At 37.2% G+C, this 27,265-nt stretch overlaps 1 protein-coding gene across 1 annotated transcript; it reads right to left on the bottom strand.

Annotated features, from left to right (window-relative positions):
• Positions 1-399: 399 nt before the first annotated feature.
• LOC139736291 (elongation factor 1-alpha-like) lies at positions 400-27,265 on the bottom strand. The gene is made up of 6 exons (XM_071647021.1): positions 27,122-27,265; positions 14,985-15,164; positions 13,319-13,609; positions 3,011-3,161; positions 1,945-2,201; positions 400-756 (listed from the first exon to the last, which is right to left on the bottom strand). Exons 1-6 carry the CDS (start codon positions 27,263-27,265, stop codon positions 400-402), a joined length of 1,380 nt encoding a protein of 459 aa, XP_071503122.1.

Genomic DNA, 27,265 nt, shown 5'->3' with positions numbered 1-27,265 from the left:
GCATTGCTCTTCACCGTAGCAATTCGGGTTTCACGAACCGGCGTATCTTTCCTGCGTCGGTTCGTGAAACCCCTTTTTCTCAATTTCTCGATATTTCGAGTACCGTCGTTTTTTTCTTTCTTTGATAAAATTAAGAATAATTAATTTTGTGATCTAAAATTTTGGGATTTGGTAGAGTTTTGAAAGCACTTTCATTTGGTACCAATATCTCGATTTTGAAAATTTTGACCAAAATCGAAATAGCGTCAGTTCGTGAAAACACCGACGAATTGTGATCCTTCTGGTGTTCTATTTCAAAAATTTATAAGCACAAAAATAATGTTTCATTAACACCTGAGAGATGAGACATCTCTGTTGTGATTTGGTATGGCCTAGAGGTTAAACGATTTTATCAAAATGTTATTTCTTCTGAGCCTTCTGAGCAGATTTGGTGACTTTGCCACCAGAGCCGTCGTCCTTTTCCACAGACTTGATCACGCCAACGGCTACAGTCTGCTTCATGTCGCGGACGGCGAAACGTCCCAGCGGCGGAAACTCAGCGAAGGTCTCCACGCACATCGGCTTCGAGGGCACGAATTTGACCATGCAGGAATCACCACTCTTGACCATCTTTGGGTTGTCCTCCAGTTTCTTCCCCGACCGCCGGTCGATCTTTTGTAGTAGAGCGTCAAACTTGCAGGCGATGTGGGCGGTGTGGCAGTCGAGTACTGGAGAGTAGCCGGCGTGGATCTCACCAGGATGATTCATGACAATGACCTGTGTGCATAAGTGCAAAAGATAAATTGGTGGCGATGTCAGTGATGGCAGTGTTTTTTAGTGAAGTCAAGTTCTGAAATTGAACACTGAAGAGGCAGTGAAATGTTGATTTCGTTCTTTTAAAACCTTTTAATGTTGTTGTTTCCATGAAGACAGTAGACAATACAGTAGTTCGAGGTAGCCCATAAATATAGGAATCCGGCATTCACATAATTCATAAATTTATAGATGATCATAACAAAGGGAACTTATGGACCCATGCGTCATGAGAAGCTTTGTTGTAAACCATATAGTTAAGGCTGAGAATCCTCAGAGTGGAATTAACGTTTCGGGTGAGAGAACTGTCTTTTAAAAAAGTCATTACATAATGGGCAGATCGCATAATTGAGGGTCAAATCGTACAAGAGCAAAGACAAATCATGATACCACTATCAAAACTTGTCAAACATTTTTACTATCTAATGAGAATGTTTGACGAACACTATGACGAACAATATAACAGGGCTCGGCATCAGCGGTGAGGGGAAGGGGTTACCAAAGTTTAAAATTTAAACATTTAAGGTGCCAAAATGGGCTACCAACGAAAAACGTAATGTTGTAATCATACCTTGTTGAAATGACATATAAATTTAATGAATTAATCCATAAAAATATAAAGAAGTACAGCTGTATGAAGCCCAGCATAGTAATTATGCTTGCGTTTCATAACTTACAATAGTGATGACACTGGCATTTAATAGTTGCTGCTACCTTTTTCTCATTCTAACTAATCACTTTGAACAAAACGTGATTACTGATCAGTAAGAAGGCGATGATCGTTCCTTCCAAATGATAATAATAATTATTTTGAATTGATCAGTTTTCATTCCTAGGACAAGTTTTAATTGTGTCAAAAAACTTATAACAAGTGCATAGCTTTAGACACCAGTCACTATAACACACAGGACTGGTAGGTGGAACAGAATTTCGTATTTGCATTTTTAAAATTATTATCGTGACAACTATAGATTTGCATTTGCATGAGTACAAAGAATAACTAGTATTTCATATGGGTTATTTGACTTAGATGAAGAGAAGGCCCTCTCGCTGTATGGTGAAGAGAGCCCAGCTCGCCTTGTCGCGCTCGGCTGGGTTCGCTTCGCTCGCCCGTTACAGCGAGAGCGTCTTGACAAAGGCCTATAAACTTGCCTGTGCGTTGAAGGACTTGGCGCATTTGGGAGGGTTGTTCTTCGAATCGCCAGCTACGTAGCCACGTTTCAATTCTTTGATAGACACATTCTTGATGTTAAACCCAACATTGTCACCAGGAAAAGCTTCGAAAAGAGATTCGTGGTGCATTTCAACAGATTTCACCTCGGTGGTTATATAACTCGGAGCAAATGTGACAACGACACCCGGCTTCAGTTTGCCAGTCTCAACTCGACCTACAGGAACCGTGCCAATACCTGTCATATTTAAGGAAAGGTACATTTCGTAGCCTTTAAATTCATAAATTTCATCATTCATCTATTTCCTTATTCTTTCATCACTGATAAAAAAACATACGAAAATGAAATTTCGCAGAAATAGATTCAAAAACATTTTCTTTTTTTGAAAATACTGGCAAAAAGTTTAAATACTAAGCAGACAGTGTGTGAAGGTGCATACCCTAAACATATCATTATGCAAATTATATACGAATTGATATGTCACAGCATAAAACACTGAAGAGGCTATTCTGTAAAGATGACTTTATTATCGTTGTTATTATTATTATTATTATCATTATGGATACGATTATTATTGTTTATAAAATTATTGCTTATTGAAACAGTTCACTCTTAAAATGTTTTCGCAGTATATGTTTTATTTTTTCAATTTTCAAGCATTCTTTTGCACTTTTTTGTGATTTATCCTTGTAATGTTATGCTCTCGGAAGCTGTTTTATTCATACTCGGGGACCCTTTGTAGAACAGTTGGGAAGCTTAAAGTGCTACCTAATTGCTTAAAGACTATCGAATAGATAATGTAGCTTGAATAAATAACTGAATGACTGACTGACTGAATAAATAAATGAGCAAATAAATAAATAAATGAATAAATAAATAAATAAATAAATACAGTTGTTAACAACATAATACGCAACCTTCATGAAAATAAAAACACGCACACACAAATACACATAATACATACAGCCTTAGTATATTATGACAGAAGAAACTATACACAGGATATAATATATGCCGGAGAAGTTTTCGACAGCTCAACGACTTACCACCAATCTTGTAGACATCCTGGAGAGGTATGCGGAGTGGTTTTTTCACGGGCCGTTCTGGTGGTATGATGGCATCTAGACACTCAAACAGAGTTTTTCCGGAAGCAGTGACCCCACCACGATCAGTGGTCCATCCCTTGTACCATGGCATCTGTATAGATGTACACGGACATGAATGTCTGTGAAGTAGACTGGTTGTCTTAACATGTTACGTCGAAATACAGGTAGTCAATTATCAATCTGATGTTAACATTTGCATATTCTTGGTATTTCAACCTGACGGCTAGAACGGAAAATAAGCGAATAGACCAAGGAATGAAAAAATATATATATATTCATATCTATATTATGTTCAAATAACATGCCTTATGGTACATAAAATAGTAGAGACGGTATATGCCTCTTTGCAATATGGAAAAAATGCGTGGGCATGTGCGACATATGTATGCCTTTTAAAAGCGTTTCAAAACAGAAATGAGATAATCCAACCATCGATTTCTTTTTTTCATCAGCTATATGATCCGAACAAAACATTCTAGGAGCGGTTGTTTGTTTGTTTCTTTGTTTTACATTCAACCTTGCCTTTGTGACGGAAAAGTCTCTTCCAGGAAGCCCTTCTGCATGACATTTACCTCCTTACCATCTCGAAACCATGCTTATTTGATAAGATGTCCTCTTTGTTACCGACAAACATTATTGTCGGCCCATAAAGGAACTCTAAAGCGTAAAAGTAGTGTTCCCTTTTCAATTTCAATTTCAATTTATTTTCATATTTCTCGATGAAAAATTACATCAAATATAACAAAATTAAATGAAATACATGACATACATAGAATATTGCAAATAATTATGTAAAACATAATAGTGGTCGATCTGTTAAGTTTGGAATCTGTGAATGAATGCTAAAGAAATATGAAGGAACCTACTTAAAAGCGAGCTTGTTGAGCGTAGGTCCCGGTTAAAAATGAGTTTAAGATTGAGAAGGGGAGCACGGGTACAACAATGACCGGAACATAAGAGAAAAACAAAATAAAAAAGTACAAATATACAGTTATATAGCAAATTCTTCTCTAGTGCAGGTTAGGGGTCGGAAAAGCCACATGCTGTATATAGGCGGATGAACCATTGTCGTTCTGGCAATACAATATGACTTAATATATAATAACAATGATACCGTTTAGACAGTATTAGAAATGTGCACATTGCGTGTATTATGAAGGGAACACATGCACCTGCAAATCCAGAAAAAAAAAGACATTCAACAACCAGTTGCAGTGCAGTGAGAATGTGAAATACCAGCTGTTTCCTCGTCCCAGCTATCTTTAAAGAAGGAAAAATATACATAAACACAGTGATAGAATTTAAGGGCGCAAACAGCTGGGCTCTTAAAGTCTGGTTTAACATGACAACAACCCTGGAGTACAGTATAACGGGATAGTCCTGGACAGCACAAAACAGAATTTCAATGAGCTGATGTAGCGTAATTATTCAATAAATACTGTCTTAATTTGCATTTGAAGGATGATAGTGATAAACAACCTTTGAGTTCGGGGGGGGGGGTCGTTCCAGTATTTTGGCCCCGCATACATAATTGTTTTCATCGCGAAAATTGTGCGAGTACGTGGAAGGTGATAAGCGTCCCGTTGGCGGGTGGGATAATTGTGAACTGAGTAGTTTCTTTTAAACATGTGAAGAAAAACATTAGGAAGATCATTCGTGGAGTATTTATACATGAAAATACCTAGATTGTAATCAAACAAATCAATCAATTTCAAAATTTTATTCTTGTGAAAAAATTAATTTGTATGAGATAAATATCCGGCGGTATTGATAATTCTGATGGCGCGTCTTTGAAGAAGGAAAAGCGAATCAAGCAAAAATTTGGACGAATTACCCCATGCTAGAATTCCATAGTTGAGGTAAGGGGAAATCATTGTTGAATATATAATTTGTAATATATGTATGGGGAAATTATAGTTCAGCTTGTTTAAAATTCCAATGTTTCTGGACAAAATTTTACTTAAACAGTTAATATGGGTTTTCCAGGATAGATCACTATCAATGTAAAGTCCCAGAAACTTGATACTATCTACCTGGTTTAAATTGATACCATTGATCTTAACATAATCAGAAACAGAGTTTAGAGAATTGCTGAACAGCATATAATGCGTCTTATCAATATTTAGTGACAACTTATTTGCGTGGATCCAGGATTGAACAAGTTTCAGTTCATTGTTTAACATATGTATAAGCGTGTTTGAGTTACGATGTGAAAGAAATAAATTTGTGTCATCAGCAAAGCATATGAAAGAAAGAATCTGGGACGAATTTTGGAGGTCGTTTATGTACAAGATAAATAATAAAGGGGTCAAGTAGGGAACCCTGAGGGACACCATAAGAAGTTGTTTTCAAGAGAGACTCATATCCATTTACATAAACATATTACTTTCTATTAGTAACGTAGTCTTTAAACAAATCTTGAGCTGTCCCACGTATGCCGTAATGGCTTAACTTATAAAACAAAATATCATGGTCTATCGTATCAAACGCTTTCGAGAAGTCGAGAAAAACACCTATAGTATGGGAAGCGTCGTCTAAAGCATGTGCTACTTTATCAATGAAAGCTAACAAAGCGTGGGTTGTGCTATGCTGTTTTCTGAAACCAAACTGAAAATTCGAAAGAATATTGCAGTCGATAAGGAATCTAAGAGTTCGTTTGTGAACAAGCTTTTCTAAGATTTTTGAAATTGAAGTTAAAAGAGATATTGGACAATATTTGCTAACCGATTCTTCAGCACCCTTTTTGAATATGGGAACGACTCTAGCAATTTTCATCTTTTCAGGGACCTTTCCAGTCGACAAAGATTGATTAAAAATATAAGTAAGGGGAGTAATTATTTCAGTTATTATGTTATTATGTTTTTTAACAGAAAGCATGAAATTCCGTCATCACCTGTACTTTTCTTGTTATTTAGTTTGCGAACAATTTCTTTAATTTCTTCCTCGACAATGGGAACAAAAAACAAAGTGTGTGCATTCCTATCCCTTAGAAACGAATGAAAAGGTGTACCGGAGCGAGGTATTTTCTTGGCAAGATCTGGCCCAAGATTAACGAAGAAGTCATTGAATGCATCTGCCATCTCCTCTGGATTGTCTATCAGGCGACCCTCTTTCAGAATACGATTTGGGGAATTCGCCTTAGTGCTGGATTTTAAAGCTGTGTTGATCACCTTCCACGTACTCTTTATATCAGATTTGCATCTATCGAACTGTCGGTAAAAATACTGTTGCTTAGCTAAGCGTAGCGTAGAGGTCAGGGTATTTCGATAACAAACATAACGAGATTAAGTTGAAACATTTGGGGATTTACGGTATCTACAAAATAATCTGTTTTTCTTATTAATAGACCTAATAAGAGATTTCGTGATCCAAGGCTGCCTTGGTATTCTTTTATAATTAGATTTAGATCGTTTTAACAAAGATATATGATTATCACAAGTTTCTATCAAAATTTTCATAAAAACCTCAAAGGATGAGTTTGCATTTCCTGCGTTGTAGACAGGAGACCAGTCAAGGGACCCAAATCCCTCCCTGAGCCTATTTAGATTGTCACGACAGACATGTCACGAATACCATGGTTAGATGTTGGAGTTTTTCTTGTTGTAAACTGAGGTACAAGGGTATAAATCGGGAAGTGATCAGAAATGTCAGAGACTACAATACCAGATGTGACATCAAGAGATAAATTATTAACAAATATATTATCGATAAGAGTTGAAGTGACATCGGAAATTCGAGTAGGTTTTCTTATAAAAGGAATGAAGGAGTTGGACAACATAAGGTTGAGGAAATCTTGACAGACTGTAGTATCATTATAACTAAGGAGATTTATATTAAAGTCTCCCATGATAATGCATGTCTTGTTATCAAAATATTTATCAGAGAGGAGATCATGAAGCAACCCAATAAACTCAGTAGGGTTAGAATGGGTTCAATCTTATCATTATGCACAACATGCCTTCTGTCACATTACGATTGGGTTAGGTCCTCGACAATGGTGCTATACTATAAACATTCGCATACAAATCATGTTTATAGCGCCACACCTACGCTGAATATCTCACGGTTTTAGGTAGATTGTTCTGATAATTTCATTATAGTAGGGGCTACTATGTAATCCCGTAAGATTTTTGTGCCAAAATTGATTTTTTTTTTTTTTGGCTAACTTTGTCAGTTTGGGGGTGCTGAATCCAAAAAACTTTGGTTCCATTTTTTCTGACCACGTCTTCAGCTGCCATTTTGAATTTCAAAATGGCCGCCATAGCAAACTGTATTTTTATCCATATCTCATTAAGTGAGCATTGTAGAAGCTTCAAATTTGGTGCAAAATGCATGGTTGTGATGTCAGACACTCTGGTATATCTTTTTCTGATATTGTGGATTGTTTTGATACAATTTGTAGGCTGCCATCTTGAATTTCAAAACGGCCGCCATAGCAAACAGTATTTTGAACCACATCTCATACACGAGCATTGTAGAAGCTTCATATTTGGTGCAAAATGCATGGTTGTGATGTCAGACACTCCGATATATCATTTTCTGATATTGTGGATTGTTTTGATACAATTACTAGGCTGCCATCTTGAAATTCAAAATGGCCGCCGTAGCGTTTTTATGCATATCTCATGTTGCAATTACTGTAGGAGCATCAAATTTTCAGTAATGCACATGATTGTGGTGTCTAACGTTCCAGTACAGCTGTTTCCTATTGTAGATCATTAGATAGGCCACAATCTTGAAATTCAAGATGGTGGCCAAAGAAAAACATGATACATGTAATACTGTAGCTGTGGTAAGAGCCATAGATGAATTTGCCAAAATTGTCCTAGTTAGACCGAATTCATTTTCAGGTCACGCAGAACGACAGCCATTTCTTAATTCAAAATGGCCACCATAAATTCAGACTGTAAGGACGAGGTTCCAATGATGTCATCAAGCCATACTGAGGGGCAAAGACTGCGTAAGGAGGGGGGGGGGAGGGGAAGGGTCCCATACCACTTCCCATAAGTGTGGGCAAGTGTGTAAGCGTTACATCCCACGTCCCATAATAGCCAAGCGGGTACTAGTATGTGGTTCGCGTACACGTGATTTGTTTTGCCTCTCAGGTAAGACATTATTTGTTGTCTTGGAACCTCGTTGATATTTATTTTTTAATCCCAGTTATTAAATAGTTGATCAAAAGCAAGCATTGATACGATTAAAGGTGATCTTCAAAAACTTGATACCGCCTCGAGAGAATAAAGACAAACAAGGAAAAGTCTCGCAATGGCAAAAAATGCCATATTCACCCTACCAGGCATCCCACTCACAAGCGTGTTTGTTGACCACGAAATGAGACAACTCATCAGGGAGCTCATAATATTGCTGGATGTATTTCTGGAATAACACAGAATGAATAGGGAATGCCAATGAGTAGATTTTACCTGATTGCCCTTGTGTGGGTCATCCTCAATTGTCAAGACTTCCAAGATGATTACTGATGTACCACCAATGATTCTAAAACTACAAAGGAGCAATAACAGCTCAGTTCTGTGGCACTATGGATGCATCAGAATTCCTCAACAATTTAGAATACCATCGCACGAGGGCTATCTCAAAAATTTTCACTGCATTGAAACTTATGAATATGGTGCTTGGCAATCAGATATCGGAAACATTCAATGAGGATATTCTAGAAAGCGATGAAAAGGGAAGTTTTCATGTTCTGTACTAGGAATTTATATCTGAAAGAATTTAAACCAAAAAAAGAAACCAAAAAGAAAAACCCCTGTCTGGGACAATATGAGAAAAGATCTGTCTGGGATAATATGAGAAAGGCCAGACATTCAGCTCTTGCAATTGAAATACATTGTGTAAGATTGGATCAAAAAGTCATTAAGCTTAAGAGGATCACTATCTTCTTATAACGCTTCTACCGGTACAACAATCTGATAGACTTGTCATTATCGAGTCATTACTGGACGATACAATTATCGGAAGTTATATGAGTTCTACTGTTCTAAGTAATTCCACAGTGACTCTTCATCTAACAATTTCATGGCCTTCTCTTCCATCTGACACAGAACGGGGAAAAAAGAAACAAAGGGTTCATCAAAGATACCATGGGAGTTGTCACCCGTCACAACGAGGAAGCTGATATCCTCATTCCATTGCATATATTAGATGCTACTTCAAGAGCAACAGAGAATTTCAGAGATATTGATGATTATTACGTATTAGACACTGACATTTTCATTCTCCTAATGGATCTTTGCTTTACTTTTAAAACTGCCTCGTACGTTGTCTGCTCCATCACTGGAAAAGGAGATGATAAAGTACATTGACACTGTTGAGAGATTATGTTCTGCAAATTGTTGCAAAAAAACAAAGGTCTGCTTGGTCATGCCTTTCATGGCACAGGCTGAAGTTGAAAATTTGAGGATGTCTCAAAGAGCAGATGGATCAAGAATTCTCGTAAGCCTTGAATCATGCAGAATGTGCAATGAAACAGTCCATGCCTTCCAGAAGTTGGGCGTGGATGACTTCAACCTGGACAACTTGCTCTCGTAGAATCTTGATACAACACATCCAGAGAACAAAACTCGTAAACCTTCACAACCTAATTTGTGCCTCTACTTCAGGGGAATATAATATGGTACATTGTCGTTATTCCCAGCGGATATACATAAACTGTGCATTTAAATGCTTTGAGCTCCCTACACCAACGGTATAGCCACAGAATTCATTATCATGTCCATATGGCAAGAAATGCAAAAGTCATTGTTTCTGGAAGAATTTAGAACCAATCCTCCACTGTGTACAGCTCTATACAAGTGCTGTGACTTCAAAAACACATGCACTGAACGAGCCTAGAAGACATTAACTAAGTAAATTTCGGATACACGGCTAATATTGTTTATTTAAACTCCACAACCAAATCGTCTAAATGGGGGCATTTAGTCACTCAGACACAGTATTTTATTGAGGCACTTTTGAAAGTCATTTGCTTTGACACCAGAATCACATGATTTCCCATTCACAAGTTTTACCCAAATGCAATGCTCTTGAAGGATTGTTTCCCATGGCAGCCATTTTGCATTTCATCGTGGCAGTGTACAGAGCTACCAAGTCTCACGCATTCTGCGTGAGACTCAAGCATTTAGGGGCCGTCTCACAATCTCACGCATGGCACCCATTTTTCTCACGCACTGTGCGAAATCGGCAACGAATTGGGCTTTATATATAATGAGCATAGCTCAAAAGATTAAAGTGATAGTAGCCATTGAAAGTATATTTTCCTTTTGTCTTTCAAAATAAGCAAAAAATAGTCACTTAAGTATGCACCTGATCGCGCCATTGAAAGCTTAAAATTGAAAAGCTCCCTACCATGGGAGGCTACAGGGGGAAAAACCCCTCCCACACCCTCGCTCGCGCGCATTCGCTCGCCGAGATGCCGAGTCATGAAAATCTCACTCATAAAAATCTTGTGAACTTTGCATCCCTGAGTGTACCTGCAGGAAACAGTCCCGCCTATGCAATGATAATACTATTTATTGAAGTGATTGACTTCCACATATTTGTAGGTCCTATACATGAAAGTGCTCCAGCATGCTTGAGTAATTGCAGGATAAAGATCTTACAGCACCAAATATTGGTAGAAATCCATCTTGAATTTCAAGAGTGGCAGCCAATGCGAATAATCCATTATTACACAATGTATAATTATGTGTGTGTATGTTTGTAAAAGAATGTACAATGTACACCTCCATAAACTTGATATGCCTAAAAGTTGCTTGTAACCACAGATATTAGCTGAAAAGCAGCCATTTTGAAAGATAAAATGGCAGCCTCAAAAATGATCTGCAATTTTAGGGAGGGGATCAAAGTGCATCTGAATGTTCAACATCATGAGCCCGGTTTATGCCCGGAATGTGAACTTTCTGTATTGTTTACAACATGAAATATGGGTCAAAATATGCATTCTGGTATGGCGGCCATTTTGAATTTCAAGATGGCCACCTACTAGTATAATATCAAAATGGACAGAAAAAGATGTTTCAGAAAGTCTGATAGCATACGCATGCTCTTTGCCCCTAGTTAGAACCTTACACACTGCATACGATATGAGATATAGGCCCAATTACATATGCTATGGTGGCCATTTTTGAATTTCAAGATGGCCGCTAACCAAAAATGATCCATCATTTAAAAACAAAAAAATGTATATGTTAGCATGTCTGACATCATAAGCATGCTTTTTTTGCCTCAAAATTTATACTTTCCATAATGCTTACAACCTGAGATACAGGTAAAAAAACACAGTTAGCCATGGCGGCCCATTTTTGAATTTCAAGATGGCATCCCTCAAATTGTATTAAACACTCTACAATATCAGGAAATGGTGTATCAGAATGTCTGATATCATAAAACATGCTTTTTTTGCATCAAATTTGAAACCTTCATTGATGCTCACATTATGAGAAACTGGGTCAAAAATACAGTTTTTGCTATGGCGGCCATTTTGAAATTCAAAAATGGCGGCTGAAGACGTGGTCGAAAAAAAAATGGAACCAAAGTTTTTTTTGGATTCAGCACCCCAAAAATTGACAAAGTTAGCTAAAAAAAATCAATTTTTGGCACGAAAAATCTCACGGGATCCAATATTTTCGACATAGCAGACCGTACTATTAGGGAGCTTTAGATTTTCGCGACGGGGGGACGTTCAGAGAAAAAAAACATATTCTGAGCATGCGCAGAATCGCGTATCAAAGTCGATCTATTATAGCTCGCTTATCTGAGTTTTTTCACTACAGTGTAAAACGATTTTCATAATTACACATGCATGTAGATCATAAATCAACAGCTCAATATTGATTTTGTAGAATTTTATTGTGGTCTTTCAGCAGAGAAAAACCAATACAGCTTACTCGAAAAAAATCTTAGACAAATTACACTAAACATTGTCGATGACATATAGGAGCATCACATATTCAGAAATGTATCAGTGTAATATTCATTCCATTGCAATACCGCTTGCTTAGTAAAAGTTCACCTGTGTGATTATTAATGCCTGCCTCCTTCTTTTCTTCTGCTCTCTTGAGCCCCAACTCACACATTCTCATGGTGAGGCTGCCATGTCATTATCCTTGTTCATTTAAATTTGTTATAAAATTTTAAAACATTCTTATTTCTCATCCTTATTATTGTAAATTACGAAAATCTCAACTCAGTATAACTAATTTATAATTGCTCAAACGTTAAAGTCTGAAAATCAGCCGGAGGTTTCCTTTAAAATGTAATACAAATTTTTACGAACAAGGATGATGACATGACAGCCTCACCATAAGAATGCGTGAGTTGGAGCTCAAGGAAGCAATACAAAAGAATTAGGCGTCCACTGAAATTCTACATCGGCGAACTTGTTAAGCAAGCGATATTGTAATGGAATGACAATGCTACATTTCTGAAATACGTGAGGCTCCTGCGTGTCATCAATATTGTTTAGTGTAATTTGTAAAGATTTTTCAGAGTATTGGTTTCTCCGTGCCCAAGAACCACAATAAATTCAACAAATCTTTACATGGAGTTGTGGATTTATGTACGACATGATGTGAAATTTTGCATATTGTCTGGAATACCCCTTTAAGTGATGTCCCGAGTTCAACTTTCACTTCACGAGATGACCCTTTGGCAAACCCTACAACCCCTACAAAACCAAACAAAAACATAGCAAATTAGTAATTCCTAAACAAGCTACCACTGACTATACAAACTCCTTACTGCATCCCCAACTCCAAAAGGACTTCATATATTTGTTTGTAGTTTCATGAAGCCATTATTTGCTTTTTATGTATTTCTGAGGGTCCCATATCGTACAAGCTTGGCTTTTTAGAGGGACCCTCCATTTCCATTCCCATCCGTGTAATATGCCTTATAAATGCAAGAGGTCGTTACTCACCATCACATGTATCTTGTTGAAGTACGTTTATCGAAATTACAACAAATTTGTTTTGTTTATGCATTGAATATAATTTCTCTTGTTTATTTTACGGAAATGAAAATAAAGTTGAACTTGAACTTGAACTTGACTTCGGGGTTTATATTCTCACCACAGTGTTATTTGATTTTCTGCCAATGACTCTCCTACATCATTCTATAATGGCAATCTCATTTCAGCGACCAAATCTCATTTCAAACATGAAAAAAATGAAATTGTGGATGACTCCCAAGGCAATAACATTATTTTATAATGATCATTTCATAGGTTACCTTATCGGATGGTTCGAGCATGTTGTCCCCGTGCCAGCCAGAGACCGGAACGAAGCCGACGCCCTTTGCACTAAAGCCGACCTTTTTGATGTAAGCTGACACCTCCTTGACGATTTCTTGGAAGCGGCTTTCGCTGAATTCTGCCGAGTCCATCTTGTTGACGCAGACGATAAGCTGCTTCACGCCAAGAGTGTAGCACAAGAGGGCGTGCTCCCTGGTTTGACCCTCCTTAGAGATACCAGTTTCGAACTCTCCCTTAGCCGCCGAGACTATCAAGACCGCGCAATCCGCCTGAAACCACGAGGCAATAAATGTTATCATTACCTGCACAAGGTAGTTTTGCGAGGCAATGGCAGTTGGTATTTTGCAGGGTCAAAAGTTCAGCAGTCAATATTCGTTGGTATTTTGCTTCTTCCGGGTTTTTCCATTCACTTTACACGGGGAGGTATGAGGAGAAGGAGTGAAATCTCTCTTCCCACCTCCCTGCTTTACATGTAAACATTCTGATCGACCACAAAGAGAAAACATTCAAGGACGTCGCTGGTGTCGATTACACGCACCGCAGAAGAACACCGATAAATCAACTCATACAAGGTCGAAAACTTCAAGCAGCACTACTCGTCAAACAATGACTAGTCCATTTGTGCTCAATAACTGCACAGTTATTACAACTCCCTAAATTGAAACAGAAGCAAAAATAAAAGGTAAAAGCGTTCAGATGGTTGAAGTTCGCCTGTTACAACTGCACAATTATGTATCCTTGAGGTTGGAGTTGAATGCTATACATTGATGAACAATTTTTTCAGTATACTTATTCGACATGTTGTTGATGATCTACAGGTAGTCAAATGTGGCTTGATCTATATCATAGTGTATAGCCATATTCACATATTTTCCTCATTTACCTAGGGGATATGTAATGATTATAATATTGACTTGCCTTGAGGGAAAGGAATTCTTTCAGCTTGGGCAATATTTTCTGGTATCTATTTCTTTCAGTGCGGGCAACATTTATCTGGTATCTCCCTCGAGGCCAGTTGATATTATATAAATACTGTAATATCGATATAAACAATAACACTCAGCAGTCAAGTGGGTTTTTTGTTTTTGTTTTTGTTGTTGCTTTTTTATATAGGGCAGGTTCTTGGTGCGGTTTGTCGTGACAACACGTGTTGGCTCAATGCCGTCTAACATTCCTGATTAAGCCGTACGATTTTATTAACTCAAATAAACGAAATGATACGCCAACCTCCAAAATTCTTGAGCGCTTTCGGTTTAACAAAAATACCAATATGCTAATTACCGAATGGTATATGTGAACACGGCTAAATACTACTGTAGCGAGTATGGATAATACGGTGCCCCACAGATGTAAGCGTTGAGGGTTTAATTTCATTCTATTTGTTTGTTTCCACATTGAGATTTTCTTTTCTTAGCCCTCGCTTTACATCGATACATTATCCGAAAATCTACAGTGAAGCGCAGATTTTTTTTCCCTCCTTTATAACCAAACTCTTCGTCTACTGGCAGGTGGCATGATAGCAATGATCTTACTGATAACACCTTCATGTCCCTTCAAGAAATTATTGTATAGAATAAAATAAATATTTTGAGTATCTATTTTCATTGATTGCTTCGAAATCTCAGTGAAAGCTTGGACAAAGACCTGTGAGGTTCCCGTGATCATGTTCTTGATGAAGTCACGATGGCCAGGGGCGTCGATTACGGTGATGTAGTATTTGGTGCTTTCGAACTTCCAGAGGGCGATGTCGATGGTGATTCCACGTTCCCGCTCCGCCTTTAATTTGTCCAACACCCAGGCGTATTTGAAGGATCCCTTGCCCATCTGGGGAGCAAGTATAGATCATCATCGCTTTGCATGCACAGAATCCTAACTGATCGCCAACTCCTAGTCTTGTTATCCACAGTATACAGGCATGCTTTTTAGTGGACATCTCTTCTTTTTTTTCACTAGAGATAACTTTGTACCTGGCCGGTAAGCATGCATTAGCTTTGTTTCTTCATAACAATATTTTTTTTTTTTTGGTAACAGTGAAATAAATAAAATAAAACTTGTAATTACTTTATGTTTCTTTGCGGAAAAGGGATGTAAATAAAATTGATAGAATTAAACGGACATACACCCACACTCACACACTCACACAAAAAAAACACACACACACACACACAAATATATATAATATAGGAAAATATAGAGGAATAATGATGTCAAAGCTACGCAGTATTTTCTCCTTCCTTTCTCATATATATATATATATATATATATATAATATATACATGGGTGAGAATTTTGAACGATGTACAATTGCCAATTTTCACACCTTATGACATTCTTTCCCTTAGAACACGCCAGGATGACCTACGAAACCGGATTTTTTCATGTCATCTCAAAGATTGGTAAATTTCCTTTCAGGAAATGTATGGTTTGCTTGACTTTTGCCTGATATTTTTCATTTGACAAGGACTTAAAGCGTAAAAATACGGTAAAAATGCTATTTTCACAATAATTTTTGTTTTTCAAACTAATGATGTGCCTTTTTCATGGTACGTGGCATCTAATATCTGACTATGTTCTGGATCTGACATACCATGGGTATGTATCACAAAATTATAAGAACTTTATGAGCACGTATAAAATTACAGAGAACAATTGAAATATCAAAGCACTAAACAGACGAACGTCCGTGATGCTCATATTTCTATCGCTGCTACAAATTCTACTTTGTTGTCCCAATTGTAGTGTATACGAAAATTTAGTGTTCCACCTAATGAACATATCCTGCAAAAATTGTACGTCTGCTGGCTGTACATGGGGCGTTACATTCTTTTATACAAAATTATATTCAGTTTTCGTCACGGACGTGCTTCCGCTATTTTCTATGAAAGCTCGCAGCCCATTAAATTTTATTGGCGATATTGTTCTGAGTCGTAATCAACTAAGATCTAGCCACAAGATAATATGTTTGTTTTGAGTTTCTGTCCATCCTTTGTCGAATAGGAACCGAAATTATATTTTAAGACGAACCTCCGAGAAAAAAAGAACGTCCGTGATGATTAAAACGTTTTCGAGTGGGACACCATCTTGCTTTGATGGTGGAAGTACATTTTGCCTTTGGCTCTCTAGCAGAGGAGCTGCATGTCATTTTTGGAGCGGACTGAGGTTTGTCCGCAGTTTTTGGACCATGCAATTCACCGAGAACCAAGCAAATAATCAATTTTTTCTCTGAAAATTCACCTCCTGTTCCCCCCTGAGCAATACATATGTTGTACCTTTTCAAAATTTTGAAAAAGTTAGGAATGCTAGGTATTCTCTGCCGATTAGTTATCCGTCCTGGAAAATGACCCTACAGAACGAACGTCCGTGACAATTCCAGCGAACATCCGTGACGTATGCAACCCCACCGATACACTGTAAAAAATGCGACATGCGACATGTTTATGAACTAAACACAGTGTTAAAAATCTAAACACTTTGTTTAACATTTAAACACCCGGTGTGTATAGCACGTGTAAAGTATTGAGAGTTAAAGTGTTTAGCTTGGAGTGTTTAGTTGGAGTGTTTATTCTGGTCACGCTATGTTAATCTCAATATGTCCATGTATATATGGAGAAGTGTTGGAAATGGTGTGTAAATTGCAATTTCTAGTTTCCTTTTATCACGAGAAAGTGGAAACTGTTACGACATCAAGATGCACTATGAAATAATTCATGTTTTAGGTCTTTCATTGAAATGCCTAACCAATAAGGAAAAAGGATAACCTAAAAATATGTAATACAACTGTAATAAATCTATATTTTGGTTTCGCATGTACAGTCCTATATTTTAACTGCTAGAAAAAAATGGGAGTTGCCTTTGTTAATGATTTCGTTCATGGTTTAGGGCATTACCCAAATGTTTGTTGGTTAGGCCTAAACACTTCTACTGTCAGGGTAAACAGACGCGTTTACATTTAGAACGCCTCGTAAACACGTTCTAAACACCGCACATGTTTAACATAAACACTGTGATACGAGTACTCTACCAGTCAGCAGCGCATGTGACAATATGACGGCCGCGGCCACAACGCACGCAGTGGTGCCCTGTGCGTGCGCTTCTAGCGCACACTCGTGCTATGCATAATATGACCATAATCAATGCACAATTGGCGGGAAAGGAGATGTGCGCGAAGGTACCTGTACGGTTGGATCTGTCTGATTGGCTGGCTGAGTGCTGCCCTAGCAGCGTGATGTGCGTAGGCCTACAGTACGTGCGCATTCGTTCTAGGCTTGGTATCGTCCACCACTGTACTTACGACTCGATCGACTGCATGCACTGACTGTACTGTTGTACTGCAAGTATACTAATATGTAAAGCTAAACGAACGGATCTAGCTAAGATGGCGTCGAAGCGATAAAGAAGTTCTAGCCTGGCCGGCCTGCATGAAACTTTGAAAGCGGTAAGTCTGCTAAGTCGGTGAATAACAAGATTTATTGCAAAATTGCCCTCGTTTAATGTAAAACTGTAGTAGGCGTAGAAATAGGCTACGCCCTGAAGATTTTGCTCGTTTGTTTTAGTTTTCTATTTCCAACGGGGAACGCTGTAACTGTAACGTGTTAGTGTTGTTAACGTTAATACATTAGGCCTACACTCTACAGATTACCGGTACCGTAGTTATGGGTAAACTCGGCCTAGCGGGTAAACTCACTGTATTTACGAGGTTATGAAGTATCTTTCATGTGAATGACGATGGGTCAGTGACTAGATCTATATTTTGAGTGAAATTCAGTTTTATTCCCTGTAAATTCTTCATAACTCAACAGGTGGTGAAAATTGAATGTAAAGCCCATTAGGATGTCTTGGAAAGGGATGCCGATGGCACCAAAGTGGGTGACGTGATGTCCTGACGACTGTATAAATTCTGCAAGACATCATTACCTCTGCTGGCAGAGAACGAGGCATGGTGCAGTCAGCGGAGTATTACATCAACTGGGGATAGTACATCACTGTATACTACCCATGTGGAAAGTGGAAATCAAGTAAGTACTCAAAATTGCAGAGCCAAATCAATGACAGGGCATGTAGATGAGTTTCTATAAAATGCAGATTTTAGATGCTTTAAGTTCTTTTGTTTGTTTGTTTGTTTGTTTGTTGTTGTTTTTTTTGGGGGGGGGGATTACCTACTCCCGACTCCCGAATCTAATCCATTAGGTAAAATGAATATGGAAAATAATTGATTTATTGCAAATATTGTTGAAAGTGTAAATTGCAGATGTGAAAATCTTCACCCAAGAGACAAAGGATACAGTAATGGTCGTAAATCTGCTTGATAATGATGATGAATAAGAAAGAAGCAACAACAACAACAAAAAAGACTTGAATTATTTCCAGAAAATTCAGCAAAGTAAGTAAAAACTGACGCAAGACACCAAGGGCTAATGTGATGAAGGGACTCTGACATTCCTTTTAATTTAAACTTGCTTACGGATTCAGTCAACTTCTTTGCTATCCATTCATTTTCAGAATCTATGGGAGCAGTTAAGTCCATTGTATTGCAAAGCCAACTGATTTGTTTTCCTTGTGTAATCATTTCTTTTTACTAGCACCAGTACATCATGGAAGAATTGATCAGGGATCACGCCAAACCTGTCTGGATTAGAATGAAAGATGCATGCGCTTACTTCTATACAACCCGTCTATAAGTGCAAACATCTGAGGATTACAAGGACATCGCAAGATATACTGATATACAGTATATCTATAGGCCTACATGCCATATGAAGGAAATGAACCATGGATAATAATTTTGAATGTTAATAATCTTTTTCCCGCTAGCCATGTGATGTCTCACATCGTCATGATGCACTATAAATTAGGAGGCATCCCACCTGTTAGAGCAACCTTTCTATTTTTTTTTTCTTCACTGACAGTGTGCATCTAAACCTGTATACACTAGAATAAAGTAAATCATATGGGGATGATAGGGTTCTGTATGCGATGGGGCTTCAGTTCTCCGTGTGTGTGTATGCATGTGTGTATTAAATAATGACGAACCTCTAAAGAAAATGAAGGTAGGGGGCCTATATAATTCGAAGAGGAATTCAATGCTTATTTGATGAAAATTGGTTTTGAAATGGCAGAGATATCCAAAACAAAGCGATTCTATTGTCCTCTGTGCTTACGATAATGGTCACCTGCATTCTTATTGTTCATAGATATGTGTAATTGTCTTTTTTTTAACAGCTGGTACGTAAAATTGTAATTTTATCTAATACTAGTATGTAAAGACACTTGCTCGAAATCGTTTCGCACTCTTAAGAAGAACAGTTTTATTCACTTCATTTTATTCATCAACCAATGTACTAATTGTAATTCCCTGTTAAGATATTTCTCAAGAACTTTGTTCGAGTGGCTTTCTGTTATATTCTTGTGCAAAAAGGAATATAGAAATCAAAACAAATCAAATCAAAATATCAGCCATATTATTTTTTTCCCCTCAGGTGCTTCCTATACAATCAGCAGATATTAGACGCAAATAAGAGGCCAGTAGTTGCATTTGTTTGGAATTCTTTGCAATCTTCTTGTAGACCTGATAGGAAATGCAGTATTCGGTAGTTAGTATTTTCTTTCTGGGATATTCTTGAAATCGGTCACATGGAGAGAGGTATTAGAAATGTAGTACAACATGTGTGGAGAACAGGGAGGGGTCTTGCAACTGACTGACAAATTGACAAGGGAGGAGTCTTGCTGATCACATCGCGTGTTCATGACAGCCTTGCATACCCTCCCGCCTCCAGTTGCAATGCATTTTTTTTTCATATCCTCTTGTCTTTACCAAAAATTCTGCTGTGTCGAGATTGAAAGTAGCCCTCCATACCATGATTATGTGGAGTATGATGACACTGATTAGACTCTAATAGACTATGCATGTATACCCATTGAGTTTGACTTCTTTCTTCAAGGTTCTCATCAAGGTAGAAGTTTTTTCTCACTCACCCCTTGAAATCCACTAACATTCTAATATTTCTCTCAAAATAGCAAAAGTGAAAAATCCATACAGTACTGTTAGCCTACATGAACTTTCAGTGATCGTCACAGTGAAAAGAACAATATCATGTATGTATTTAAGTTCCATTATTGGTACTGATCAGAGAGTGCAGATGTTCACCACAGGCTAAATACAGAGAAAACATTTTTTTTTTCCTTTGGTCTCTTTATGATGGAGTGCATCATCTACACTCCCTGACCAGTACCAATGCGACCATAGTGTTGTGCATGGTATAACTTGCCGTGAGCATCTGGTTCGGGTACACCCCAAAGTACTTTGCCAATAATTGATGCAACCTTCAAGGTCGGCATGGATTTCTTCACAGACTGTAGTTATGTTCCTGGAGGTGTTACATACATGTCAAGCTTCCGAAGCGTTGAGTTGCAAGTCACAATCAACAACTTTATTAGTTTGTTTTACAATACTAAGAATTAGTTCTGAATACAGTAGAAAGACGGTAATTCTTGAAAGTAGGCCAAGAATTACATGTGGCTGAAAAGTAATTGTTTAATGCAATATTTTTTTTTCTCCAAAATGAGTTGTGTGCCATTTCCTGCATATACAGACTTTACTGTGTGTATAGGAAAGAATTTCATTTACGTCTTCGTGTACATGCCAGTGACTCCCAGGTATCTTGCATTTAACTCAGTATTGTGTCGTATAGCAAAATATGGCAATATTTAAAGGGGAAATGCAGTCCAAATACAATTTAGTCTGATAAGAAAGAGTAAAATATTAAGAGTTCATTGGTAAAATTTTGATCGAAATCGGATGTAAAATAAGGAAGTTATGACATTTTGAAGTTTCGCTAATTTTTGAGGAAACAGTTCTTGAATGGTTGATATGAATATGCAAATGGCAACGTGGGCATGTCATTCCCTCACAACTTACTTAATGTCAAGTTTTTCATTCAAACGCAACTATTCCCGAGGCTCAAGTCCTAATATATCTAACTGATCACTTTTCTGAAGGTATTCAACCAGCAATACCATAATGTTTCACATTTCATTAACATAAACATTGAATTTCATCTTTTTTTCTTTTTTTTTACACGATCAATGCAAAATTGTGAGGTTATGGCATGGTCAACTCACTCATTTGCATATTCCACTTTTAACTGCTTTGCAGAAATTAGCAAAACTTTAAAATTTTATAACTTCCTTATTTTTCATCCGATTTCATTCAAATTTTTACTATTTAACTTGTAAAATTTTACTCTTTTTTATCAGACTATCTTTTTTATTGGACTCGATTTCCCCTTTAAAGGATTTTAACTTATTATTCATCAGATATTGCCCAAGCTTTGATTGATGTTTTGATAACTTGCATTCAGAGAATTGCCTTTGACTCTTGTAGCCAAAATGTTTGTGAAAGCTAACCCAGGTCTTCCCTGGTATTTTGCGATGTAAGTGTGCTGATGATTTGATACATACTGGGTAAATTCTATATAATGTTATGCGTTTATCTCATTCCATGCAAAAAAAAAAGAGGTGGAAACAATCCACTTTACATTAATAAATACATGGGAATTAACATGCATAATCATTTAAACACGTAGAAATTAGCATGTATGAATGTATGTGTTAACATGTCTCATATAAACACGTGGAAATTACCATGTATGATGTGTAAACATGTCTCATATAAACACTCAGCATGTATAAGGTGTAAACATGTATCATATAAACACTGAAAAATTGCGATGTTTAATATGTAAACATGTCACATGTTTAGTGTATGCAATTTTGTGATCGATCTAAAAATCAGACATGTGTTCTGAGAATAAACACTTCAATGGCAAATAAACATGTCGCAGTGTTTTTAATCTGTCACAGCGAATAAACATGTCGCAGTGTTTACATCGTAAACAGTGCGTCATGTTTATTTTTGGGTTCAGTGTTTAGATCTTAAACACTGTGGGTGATTATGTGACTGTGTGGTGTTTAGTATTTAAACACTGTGAGTGATTATGGTGTAAACGTTTGGTGTTTAGGCTGTAAACAGAGCAGGTGTTTAGTTTTTAAACATCACAACCGTTTAAAACATAAACATGTGTGTGTGATAAACACCTAGGGTGTGCTGAAAATAAACACAGCATGTGTTTAGTTCCTAAACATGTTTAATATATAAACGCGTCGCAGTGTTTTTAAACTGTCACAGAAAAGTGTTTAGTTAGGTGTTTAGAAACTAAACAAATTTTTTACAGTGTAGGTATAACTTGTCCCGATAATGTCCCGTATTCTTTAAAACTTTTGGCTCCAATAGCGACACGGAAAGTTTTATAAAATAAACAATGAGTTTAGAGCAGTAATTTCAGAATTTTTAAGGCGTTATGTGATCATGATGAACAAACAGTTGAAAATCTACCTACAATTTTACGATTATTGTCCCTCTGTTTATACAAAAAACAGCTTAACGCTGAAAACAAAGTTATAGGAAAATGGAATTTTGTGTAATCTGTCATTTCGGTGCATTTAAACTTCTTTCTAATGAGGTTCTGGGGACAATTTGTACTGTTACAAGTTCTGAAAGTTTCTTTCACGGACGTTCTGTCCAAGAAAGGAAATTTCTGATAATTACAAATATATCACTGCACATTAAGTTAATGTTACTTGAAAATATCACCAAATCACCGAGTCGCTCATACCCAAAAGTGAATAACGTTCAGCGCTCAATTTACCTGTAATAACAAACGGAAAACATATTGGTCACGGATGTTCCTTTGTAGAATAAGTCAATGGATTACATAGTAGGAGATAGAAGAGCAGTGCCACTTTTTAGTGACAGATGCTCCAAGTGTTTATCTTTTGAGTATGGTAGCTGCCGTCTCAAACAGAACACATCCAGTTTTGGTCTCCATAACGGACGTTCGCTTTGATTGTCATGATATTAAATGCGTTAATTCATTCTTATTTTTCCGTTCACGACGATTTTTCTCGCATCCCCTAAGTAGCCTGAACATGCTGCGACCAAGCAAAAAACAAAAACTAAACAAACCAAACCAAAACAAATCCGAAAAGTGCTTCGCAATCACATTCAGGATAATGACGGATGAAGTCTGTAATGGGCATGTGTTGAAGAAGAAACGGAAAAGTTTCAAAAGGACGTGGAAGCAGTTGAATGAAAATGAAAAGAAACAGAGAGGTATCAAGCTCCAACACACAGAGAAAAGAATTGCCAGTGCACTCCCGTTATACCAAATTCCTCTGAAGAAGTTTGTTTGTTTGTTGGTTTGTTTATTATTTTTTTATTCATCGAAATGCCGTCACAAGCGAACAAAAATAATGCAGTATACAATTATTGTCTGATGAAAACACGCAAATCCTCCGCTTATGACGACATAGTGTTATTTTATACTCATCAATGAAAAGCAATGTTAATTTTTAATTCTTTCTAAGATTTTTTTTTTTTATTTTACATTTAAGAGACAGAGAGATCGTAAATTTGTTTGTGCTTTTGTGCTTACTTTGAAAACACGTGCTAAAAAAGCAGTGATTAAGAATAGGTTAAAGTTTGCACTTTGATACGTTCGCTCTTCCAAAGATTCGGTAATCCGAATGTCCAAAGATTTGTTATTCCGGAAAAAAAAATCGTAGTTAATTCAGAAGGTTTCTTATTAAAAGGTTCTTATTCCGAAAGTCTGTTAGTCCGAAAATAAAAAAAAATTAAGGTTCATTACTTTCAGGTCCGTTCTTCTAAAAGTGGAATTGGCCTGACATTTATGTAGGGGAAAACGGTTATCATGAGGTTTTGAAATTTGGAGGGTTTGGTTATTAACTTCTCCACATTGGGATAAGCGAACCTGATTGTTCATGTTCCAATGAATAATCCTTTCGATTAACCTTCGGAGATTCCTATCATTTACCGAATAAAAAAGCTTCATGATTATACGAACTCTATCAATTTTCGGATTGACAAACTGCATGAATAACGAGCCTCCGAAATGACGCGCTACAAAATTTTTGTTATAACAAACCATATTGTATAATATCGAAATCACAAACATCCATCCAAGTTATATGGACTTATTGTGTCTTGTTATGACGAAACTTCGCAGTATCGAACCTAATATCATTTCTGACTAATATAATAACACAAATTCTCCTCGGTAACAGTGTGTAACACAAGGAGCAAACGCAGAGGGATTTCTTCCTAACGTATTCATTTGCCCTCTCAAGCTAAACTTCGTATTTCTATAGCGGAGCACATTTTTTTTTCTACGTTTATTCTATGTCATAATTAGCTGTGACCATGTTCGTTAGAAGCAAATTTTGCATTGTAGACTTAAGATAACAAATTTAGGACCTGAATCTTTACTTCGTGATAACGAAATTTTGATAAATATATTCGATCTCAAGGATGGACTACGTCACTGAGATTACACGTACGTTTCTATTTTCATTTACGAGAGATGGAAAAATTGTTTTCTTTGATTCCTCAGTATGAGAAGATAAACAAGCTTTTATAATTGAGAATTGGTAATATATATTCAGGATTTTGCGGAGGAGTTTGTTCTTGACATAAAATTGCGGTTGGTTGTGAGTAGAATGCGTTTCCAACTCAAGAGAACTGCATTGTTCAATATCTTGTTTGTTCCGAACGTCCGTGAGGTATATGCGAACCTCCGTGATGAAAACTATGCTATGTCTGTTGGGTTATCGAGACTGCCTAGATCAGATACATGATAGAAGGGTATGTTATTATTTGGGAGTGAGGATTAAAGTATGGGATAGTGAAATAAGAAGTCAAAATATTGAGTTTCTGTAAAATGCGCGTAAAGTACGTGAAGAAAGTGTTTAGCGGAAGAGCAATATTTCAACAAAAATGACGAATTTGGTTGAATCATCAATTGTCTACCATAACGTACTGGTTAAGAGTACAAGCTTGATATTCTCCCAACACGTTTACCTGTCCCTTAAGATATTTCGTTACGATTTTGAACTGAATCAGATCGTTGCAAACTATGTTAAATGGTATTCAAATGTAAGTGCAGTACTATTCCCCACGGACGTTCGCTGCTTTGGACATGGTTAACTTCCTCGGTGAATAAAAACTTGTTCCTCTGGGAAAATCCTAGTATAATTGGGTTCATATTAAATCTTGAGTTATACTCTTTTAGGTAAGGTAAATTATTTGGAGAATTTCCTACTTTTTAAAATTTGCCTTGTTTTGGCTCAATTGTACATCGTTCAAAATTCTTTCCCATATATATATATGCAATATTGTAGAACCCTATACATAAGAAACACGCATCCACGCACATACATGTATCCTATTAAACAGCATCACTGAATGCCACCAGAGTCAGACCGCAGCACCCGATAATTCGCTCGTATTTATTAAACTCGTATGCAAGCCCGCTCTAGGCTTGCATACGTAATGAGCTGCGGAAGGGGATTTTGTCCTTTGGCTTTCGGCAACAAAAATACACCTTATATTCACAAGTTTGGTAGCAAATTTAAGGAAAATATGTAAACTATCGTCACATGTTACTCAAATTATTGTAAATTAAAAGTATCATAGCGTAATTTGAGCTTGAAAAGTGATGAAAAAGTAATTCGTGCAGTACACGTTCAAGACGTCAAAAGAATACCGAATTCACTTTGCATCTCAATGAAAATGCATTATTTGGTAGTCTATCCCTTAATCTTTCTATACATGTAAACATCTTGACAATTTGTTGCTTAAACCGGTCAGGAACCGGTGAAATATACATCGATGTCAGTGCTGATCAGCTTGAAACCGTGCAATCTCAAGAGTATTAGCTCTCTCATTGGACAGCGCTTGCATTACGTCATTACTCTGCTACATAACGGTTTGATGCCACTTGCGGTTTCTTGGCACGCGTGTAGTTCAAGCCAAGTTCAAGTGCTGAATGCAAGCACTGTCCAATGAGAGAGCTCTTTCGCGCCACTGTATACTTCGTGTGGAGCATACTTCCGGCTTAGGAGTGAATTTTACAGACATTTCAAAACAGAAAAACTAGTATAAATTATGCTTGCATCTCCTTGACTCCAATATATGATGAGTATCTAAGTTTCCTCTCTACGAAAAAGCCAAAATCAGAAACAACAGTTTCTTAAACCGGTCAGGAATCAAAAACGAACTTTAGACGACAAAATTTTCCGTGAAAATCAGGTAAAATTTACGCAAATTCAACGGATTATATCGTCATGATAAGATCCGATGTTTTACGCAAATTTAGTATCTAAATAAAGATCATGCAGAGCCTGCAGAACAATTTAAAGTGACTCGTAGCCATGATGAATGTATGTACAAGTCGCTACACTGTGAAAACCATAGCCATGTCAAACTCTCGCAAAATCTCGCACGACGAGACACCTTTCGAACGCAAAGATCGTTGACGAGAGTACTGAATCTTGCCGGATCGGCTCATTAGCATATGTGCTGCGGTCTGACTGACCATGACGAACAAAGACAAAGATATACTACTTCTCAAAATGTGTCTACTGGTAAGGTTATGATATAATTATACTGTGCTTGCCTAACTAACAGGTAAGAAATGACAAAGCAAAGATTGAAACAAGATTGATAAACGATAGCGTACAGTGTATCAACCAACAGAAAGCGGTAGGAGTTACTGTATAAAGAACCCGTTATATGGTGTTTATGTAATAGCCTTGATAAGAGCAGGTCAACCATGTCATAACAGAGAATTCCTCGCGTATGGATTACTGTGGAATAACATCATGTCAAGATATGCATGGCAGAGAGATCGGGGAGTAGCCAGACTTACCTCGGCAGACTCCTTCTCGAATTTCTCAATGGCACGTTTATCAATGCCTCCGCACTTGTAGATCAAATGACCAGTCGTGGTAGACTTTCCGGAGTCGACATGGCCAACCACCACGATGTTGATATGCTTTTTTTCCTTCGCCAT

The sequence above is a fragment of the Diadema antillarum genome, unplaced genomic scaffold, assembly GCF_040938485.1.
Source record: "Diadema antillarum isolate AM-2024a unplaced genomic scaffold, OU_Dant_1.0 seq00000635_RagTag, whole genome shotgun sequence".
NCBI classification, from domain to species: Eukaryota; Metazoa; Echinodermata; class Echinoidea; order Diadematoida; family Diadematidae; genus Diadema; species Diadema antillarum.
The sequence above is the reverse complement of the archived record's forward strand: the minus strand, read 5'-3'. Positions and strand labels throughout refer to the sequence as shown.

Excerpts from the sequence above, each read along its gene's own strand:
- LOC139736291 (XM_071647021.1), bottom strand. The coding sequence starts at position 27,265 with ATGGCGAAGGAAAAAAAGCATATCAACATCGTGGTGGTTGGCCATGTC. Across the intron at positions 15,165-27,121 it reads TCGAGAAGGAGTCTGCCGAG|ATGGGCAAGGGATCCTTCAA; the intron begins GTAAGTCTGGCT and ends CTTGCTCCCCAG. Across the intron at positions 2,202-3,010 it reads GGATGTCTACAAGATTGGTG|GTATTGGCACGGTTCCTGTA; the intron begins GTAAGTCGTTGA and ends TAAATATGACAG.